Below are 8,113 nucleotides of genomic sequence, written 5' to 3'. Positions count from 1 at the left end.
TCAAGTCTAAAGAATAAAGTTTGGCGGTAATGTAACACTTGGATACCAGCCGCCATAAAACACCAAAGAAGAAAGAAGAAAGAAGAAAGAAGAAAGAAGAAAGAAGAAGAAGAAGAAAGAAGAAAGAAGAAGAAGAAGAAGAAGAAGAAGAAGAAGAAGAAGAAGAAGAAGAAGAAGAAGAAGAAGAAGAAGAAGAAAGAAGAAAGAAGAAGAAGAAGAAAGAAGAAAGAAGAAGAAGAAGAAAGAAGAAGAAGAAGAAGAAGAAGAAGAAGAAGAAGAAAGAAGAAAGAAGAAGAAGAAGAAAGAAGAAAGAAGAAGAAGAAGAAAGAAGAAGAAGAAGAAGAAGAAGAAGAAGAAGAAAGAAGAAGAAGAAGAAAGAAGAAAGAAGAAGAAGAAGAAAGAAGAAGAAGAAGAAGAAGAAGAAGAAGAAGAAGAAGAAGAAGAAGAAGAAGAAGAAGAAGAAGAAGAAGAAGAAGAAGAAGAAGAAGAAGAAGAAGAAGAGTGGCTTTACTACATGTGTGTGTCTATGCTGTGGCCAAAAGAGAAGTACTCAAGTACTCTTACGGACTGCCTACACATATTGTACAGTGTAACCCTTTCAGAATGTTCAAAATTCCTGAATGCTGGCGACTGGAGGAAAAATTTAGTCAACAATTACAGATTAAGATAAACTATTCCTTTATTGTCCACACATTTCTGATTTCATAATTGAAATCAGATTTAAATACTAATGGTTTTAAGTTTTTACCACAGCAAAACAAACAACAATTTTGAATGTTCAGAGTTGTAATATCAGTTGTTTACCTTTTTTATTACAAAGGACAGAAAACATATTTTTTATCTCTCAGAATTATTTATAAAATTAAGTATGTTATTTAAATACAAATGAAGTATAATTTGCAGTAAAAAAAAAAAATCTGGCGTTTGCCTTCATCAAAAACATGTCTTTCATAATCTTCTATTACATATACAAATATTGTAAACTACATTTGTGTTTCAACCAGGCTCTGATATCACTCACGTGTATCTGAGTGATTTTCATTTACCAAGGCCACCTTTTTTTTGTGATAATCTGAGGTTAATCCCAGTTTATCTTCTGAAATTACATCATGTTCCACTTGATTTACATAATTTACTTGTTTACAAGCTCTTAGTGTCTATATAATTGTACTTGTGTTTCTGCACTTTTCTTTCATATGATTTACTTAATCCTTTATCTTATACCAGAGTGCATACGTTCAGGCTATATATGTAGTGTATATTTTAGTTGCACTTTTTCCACTATTTGATAATTCTACGTGAGTCTAATTGTTTTCAAGTAACTGTACCCTTAGTTAAGTAGTTTTGACTACTTTACCACCTCTAGATGTGGCTCAAGAACTTTATGTAACACTAAATTTATATCATATAATTTGACACCAACCACTGTAAGATACCGTCAAATAATAATAATGAGATAATATATAAAAAAAAACAGCTTTGAAACTTTGAAAACCTGCTCATTCCATAAAGTATATTTCCTTATTTGCTCATGACCCAAAACACACTGCATGGGCACAAGCTTCTTCATACACCTGCTTATTAGAGAATGAATATGAACATAGGCCTATTCAGAAATAATGTCTTCTTCTTCTTTGGTGTTTTATGGCGGCTGGTATTCAAGTGTTACATTAGCCCCAGACTTTATTCCCTCACTTTAGTCTTTATTCTTTATTCTTTATTCGTCAGACTTTCTAAACCCCCCCCCCCCCCTTCATAATAATGTCTGCGGGTGAGACGTTCTATGTACTATTTATCATACAGTAAGCCTTTATTGTGTAATCTAGTCATTTCAACGTATAATGATTTACGATTTATAAAGTAACCTTTTCTTACCACATAAAAGAATGTAGGAAACGTTTTGTTTTTTTAATGTGGATTTATTTCTTAGCAATTTAATTAGGACACACCATTTTGTTATTGCATTGTAGCGCAGCTAGGTGGCGCTATATCTTCAGGCAGTGGAAGGTGATGCCTCAACAATAAGTGAAAAAAAAGTAAAACAATGTAACAATGTGTAAATGCAAATAACAGATAAATCAACAAATAAATAGAATAATAGAGGAAAATATAGATAAACAATGTGAACAAAACATAATGAACAGAATCAATGATTTAGTAGTAGAACTATTGCATAGATACAAGTCTGTTTGGCATGTATTTCACACTTTAAAGTTTACAGTCTTTATTTCACTAAAAGATGTAGCTGCATTTCTGTGATGGAAGAAGGCATCTATGTGTGATGGCATTTTTAAATCTTTCTCACGTTAATCCTGATCATTTATATTTATTGTCCAGGTCCAGGACATGATCACATTTCATATCTAAACACATCACAAAATCTGCAGTGTTGAGGATAATACCATCGTTAATTTCATTTATGGAGCACTTGTGTTTGTTTTCTTCCCAAAGACCCTCTTACCACCTTCTGCTGCGTGTGAAGTGGGGTTGGGACAGTGTATGAGTTTGCAGTATCGTAGTTTTGTTGCGATACATGTATTGGAAACCAGGTAATCCAGTACTTTAATGATTTAATCTTGTACATGAATAAAGCTTTTAGTTCCATTGGCAATGACTTCTGCAGGACAGTACATGTGGGTTTATGTTACGTGTGTGTGTTTGCAGACAAAGCTGGTGGCATCAGTTTGTTTTAGAGCTTATAACAACCTCAGTGATACTTAATATGCATTTGCACTTCACAAACGACTGACTTAAGTTACAGTTTATCACTTTTGGAAACTTGACTTCATTCAGAGCAAAGAGCTGTATTTTCCGGACTATAAGTTGCACCTTTTTTCATAGTTTTGGCCGGGGTGCGACTTATACTCCAGATGTTATATATTATTCGTTATTTTCACACTGGCAACCACAAGAGGGCGCTCTAGGCTCTAAGCGACGCACAAGAAGAATCTGCACTTCCTCTACCTCCGGAGTTTGTGGAGTTGTTTAGAAGTGACACCGAGGAAGAAGAATTCAGTGGATTTAGTGATTTGGGGTAAAACTGATGCTTTGGTAAACTTGTTAGCATGTTCTTTATGCTATAGTTATCTGAATAACTGTTAATATGTTACGTTAACATACCAGACACTTACCACAGTTCTGTCTGTGCGTCATGTAGCTGAAGGTGTTAGCGTTAGCATACGTCATGTAGCTGAAGGTGTTAGCGTTAGGATACGTCATGTAGCTGAAGGTGTTAGCGTTAGCATACGTACACCTATTCGCCATGTTCTCTCATCTGTTATTATTTTAAACTGCATTTCAAGATTAAATGTCTGTTCTCGGTTTTGGATTTTATCAAATAAATTTCTCCAAAAAATGCGACTTATACTTCAGTGCGACTTATATGTGTTTTTTTCTTCTCTATTATGCATTTTTTTGCTGGTGCGACTTAAACGGTAAAATATGGTATTGCAGTTCCTTATAATATTGAACCATTAGAGTATATCACAGTATGAATCGACTTAGTTCTTTCTATTATGGGTATTATACGGATATTAATGTACTTTAGTCAATGAAATTATGTATAATCAAAGCATGCAGCTAGAGTATTTTGTTGCTGACTTGGATGAAGCCTGAGGACTTGATGAAACACATTTAGATTTGGTTTTCATTAGAACCATGTTGTTATAGTGGCGGTATAAAAACCTTTCTCTCAGCATATTGTAGATTTCAAAATGAGTCATAATGAACACTGAATATTTGAACAATCCTGGGCTCTGCTGATACAAACTGCTCGTAGACTTGGTACATACACTGCGTCGATTGTCTGTTCTTCGTGTTCTTCGGGGGACGTGAGCAGTCAGGTGTCCAGGGGCCTAGTGGTGAAATGAAGACGTGTTAGCTCGGAGCGCTGGGTCCGGTGCACAGGCGCGACACTGTTTCTGTTCCAACATAAAAGACATGAAACAGATGGAGTTGTGTGTAAGCGAGGGCGGCACTCACGGCTCAGAGCAGCACACATGACTTGGGGGGCCTGAAGGGGTTGTCGCTGGAGGGCACCCCAGTGAGGAGGGGGTCTTTGTGGGCGTTCTGGAGACAGAAGGTCTTGAGCTCGGCAGCGGCCTGAGACACCTGTAACCGTGTTTGAAGAGTGTTCGTTTACCTTGTGGGAACATTTGCATTCATGTTCTAGCAGCTAAAAATGAAGTCTTTTACTTTCTATTTAAACACTTGGATTAGGTTGCCCTCTGCTGGTGACAGGGGCTAAAGCAAATCAAAAGGAATAAAAGTGTGGATTTTCACTTCTCGTTTCATTTTCTATGAGGAATTAGTCCGCTAAAGTAAGTCAAAATGTAAAGATCCCACAGAGGAGAGGCAGTTCCAAATAGATAATCACTGGCAGCATGTAAAGACCTTTAAACACCATGTAAATATGAAAAAAATTGTGATTGAAGGCCTTGAGGAAAAGAACGTTTATGAATAAAATCTGTATCATTGATTAAAACCAAAAGATGTTTATTCTTTTTTGACATTTTGATCTAATAAAGCCTTTTCGTATAGAGTTTTTATAGACATAGTAAGAGAAAACGTGTGAGAATGTGCAGGTATTTTGTATTCTTTAACTAAATACATGTTTAAGTATCCTTCCTATCACTGTCCAATGCGATTGCAATATTATATACATTTATGTATATTACCTTGCACTTTTACCATAGATACAGGCGTGGTTTCAGATTGTACAAGAGAAGATATGAACTTTAAAAACACGCAGGAGCTGGTTTAATTTGTAGTGTTCGAGCACTGCTGTTTTTCATAACGATTCTTCAAGTGAATTATGACCAGTTATTAAAAGATTATGTGAGAAGCCTTAAGTAGTTTTCCCTAATAAGGCAGTTTTAGTCAAGTTTTTAATTGAACTTGACCTGAGCAGATGAGACATGTGTCCACAAAGCAACCACTGTAAACATGCACCAAAACTACTCTAAGTCACTCAATTATTAATATTTGACAAATATAAATAAATTACAATTCAATTTTGTTACACGAATGTTCAAACTGTCTTAAAATCCATCCTTTTTAGAACTATTTCCTGTATTGTTATTATTTTTTTCAACTTTTATAAAACTATGATATTGACATACTTACAACATGTATTAAACCACTAAACAAAAGAATAATGATAAAAGCTGTAATATGCACTTTAATACGTTGAAATGTACAGTTGTATATGACTTTTCTGATTGTTGTTGACGTTTTGCACACGTAGTAGATTACTACATTTAATTTTTCACATTTTTATATTATACAAAACAGAAGTTCTAAAACATCAGAGACCAAAGAGAAAGTGGACACTGTAAAATATGCTTGATTCTGCATAAAGACAGATAATGGTGCTATGGCCAACTTGTGCTCTAAATTAAGAGTGTTGAACAATCACAGCAGTCACACGGCCCACAAAGACAGCCCTGTGCAGCAGCCAAAACACCCAAAGCACTCACTATTTTGTTCATATACATAAAAAAGGAAGTTATAGAAAAGGAGGGGGGAAAGTGCAATAAGATATCTGCCCATGAATAATCTTTATTTTATTTTTTTATGAAGCATGTAATTTGGTATAATGCGGTAGTGTGTATGTATGTATGTATGTGATACTTTTATGGTCGACAATTAAGTCTCAGAAAGCGGTTTTAGCAAATGTAACGTAACAGTAAGATTACACATAAATGAACAAAAATATAAATTTATTTGGAAGTTTACTTTTATTATAAACAATTTACTCAATATTCTTCTTCTCAATTTACAAATTTAGTCTGAATGTAATTTTCTCCATTTCAATTCAATTCAATACAATTTGTTTTTGTAACACTATTTTGTGAATATTCGGTTCAGACAGTTTCATCTTTTTTATTTATTTTTTTCGTGACGGCCTTTTCCCTGCACATTCCAGTACATTCCAGAAGTATCCATGTATTGTGTCCGTTGCAGGAGTTTTGAGGCCCAGATACACAGTAGTGATAGTTAAAGTTAAGGTACACTTTATTTCTGAAATCTAGTGAGATGCCGGGGCCAAAAACAATTTTAGGAGCCCTGTTGCTCTCAGGTCAGGTTGATTTTAGGGCCCTCCGCTGTTTTATTTAATTTTTTCAATTATTGTTTTTTAATGTGTAGCCTTGCAATAGCCCACTTGTGAGAAAAAAAAAACAATAAAGAATACATTACGATTCACAAAGGACATCTTATCATGACAATTGTTAAGTTTTCTCCTTAAATAAAGTCACATTAGTTAAAGTACGGTTCAGAGCTGAGCGCGCGCCACAGCTGTTCGCGCCGCGGCCAGGGCGGGAGTCACGCGCGCGCTGTCCCACGGTCAGAAGTGAGCAAACTTTCCGATCGGTTTTTACCTTTATCCGGTGGACGCTGGCCTCGAAACGCAGCTGCTTGACCGCTTTCTGGGCCATCACCAGGCTGCTGCTCGGCCCGCTGCTGCTCGACATGACGGGACAGAGTCAAAGTGGCCAACGACAACAAGCCCCTCTTTCTTTTGGCTGCGCTCAAAATAACATCCGGCCCAAGCTTTCACAATAAGAAGTGAAGGAATTGGCCCACGCAGGGACTGAGGAGTCAAATACATTAGAAATTAGAGCAGCATAACTGTTCAAAATGACCTCGGATACATTTGATCAGCTTTTTCTTAGACTGTGAAGCGTTAGAAACATGCTCTTTTAAGGGTTGTGCTAGGACTATTGCATGTTAGATTTTAGTGGGTAAATTGTCAGACTAAATTGTTCAAACTTATTATTGTCATTGATTTTTTTTCAGTAGTTTAAAGCGTCTTCTATACACAAGCTCAATAGATATGTCTTAAATATTGTGTGCTGTTCCTGGGCTGTGGATTTGCAGTGGTTAAAGGTGCGTAGGCCTTCATCCTCAAGACGACAAAGCAAAGCAGAAGCTCAGGGTGTAGGCTCAGGGCAGTATGCACGTTATAAAGGCCAGCGTGGTCAAATAAAGGTCAGCAGGCATAGGGCAGTGGTTCTCAAACTTCTCTCATCAACAACCACCAACAACCACTAAACCGGGTCTATAAAAGGACTCTTTTCAGGTTTAAAGTAGGATAAAACCAGATGTAAAAGGTTCTAAACAAGGACTAACTCAAAGGAGGACAATCAAGTAGAAGAAGTTGACCCTAGATTAAGCAAACACATGAAATGTAGTAAAAACATAGTTTACTCTCTACTGAAACAATCAAACTCCACTCAACTCAAGACAGTGTTGTGATGTGAAAAGTGCAGCGTAAGGCAAGTTTATGTAAAAAGAAAAGAAAGTCAGGGGCTGTGAGGGTCTGGTCTCTTCTCATCAGCTTGTCCTCCTCCTGCAGGAGCCCTGTGCCCAGACGCTCACTCTAGCCTCAGCTTCTATGTCACTTTTGGTCCATTTCACCCAGCCCTACTCGACCCTACTCTTCTCTACTTGGCCCTACTTGGCTTGGTTGTGTTTCCATTACTCTTTAAGATAAGATAAGATAAGATAAGATATTCCTTTATTGTCCCACATGGGGAAATTCCATTGTTGCAACGCAGGTAGATACAGAGATAGATACAGAAGAAAAGAACAAATAACTTATAGGAAGTCCGAAAAACACTCTCAGTAGAAGATCTCCTACAAAAATCTTAGGATGTCCGCCGGGATAACGTGACGATCTCCGGGTAAGACGCAGTTTCATGAGTTCCTCCTTTGTGTAAACGCGGTACGGCGCCGGCCGGGGGGGCGCAGGGGGGCCGGGGGGCCTCGGAGCCAGGGCACATCGCGATGACACGAAAACACTCAATCCAGCCGAACAAAGTCAAAACAAGTTGAATTAAAGCGATTCCAGTGCGTGTCCCGATCATTCATGAAGTTCCTCTTTTATATAAACGTGTACCGGCGGCATACTGTACGTCAGGACGGCCGGAGGGCGCGGGGGGCCGGGGGCTAGCTCAGAGCTAGCGCACATCACGACGAAAACACTCAATAATCCAGCCGAACAAAGTCAAAAAACAAGTTAAATTAAAGCCGCAAGCGGCATCCAACGGCCCTCGCGGGCCGCCGGCCTTCCGACTCTGCTCTCTGCATTTTACAGAGATGGCGCTAACGC

At 37.6% G+C, this 8,113-nt stretch overlaps 1 protein-coding gene across 1 annotated transcript; it reads right to left on the bottom strand.

Moving 5' to 3' along the window:
- Nucleotides 1-3,826: 3,826 nt before the first annotated feature.
- LOC140357872 (guanine nucleotide-binding protein G(I)/G(S)/G(O) subunit gamma-5) lies at nt 3,827-6,510 on the bottom strand. Its single transcript, XM_072442419.1, has 3 exons — nt 6,381-6,510; nt 3,982-4,110; nt 3,827-3,854 (listed from the first exon to the last, which is right to left on the bottom strand). Exons 1-2 carry the CDS (start codon nt 6,471-6,473, stop codon nt 3,985-3,987), a joined length of 219 nt encoding a protein of 72 aa, XP_072298520.1. The 5' UTR covers nt 6,474-6,510; the 3' UTR covers nt 3,827-3,854; nt 3,982-3,984.
- Nucleotides 6,511-8,113: the final 1,603 nt, after the last annotated feature.

This window comes from Eucyclogobius newberryi, unplaced genomic scaffold, assembly GCF_026437365.1.
Source record: "Eucyclogobius newberryi isolate DKJ021-1_F unplaced genomic scaffold, fEucNew1.0.hap1 SCAF_13, whole genome shotgun sequence".
NCBI classification, from domain to species: domain Eukaryota; kingdom Metazoa; phylum Chordata; class Actinopteri; order Gobiiformes; family Gobiidae; genus Eucyclogobius; species Eucyclogobius newberryi.
The sequence above is the reverse complement of the archived record's forward strand: the minus strand, read 5'-3'. Positions and strand labels throughout refer to the sequence as shown.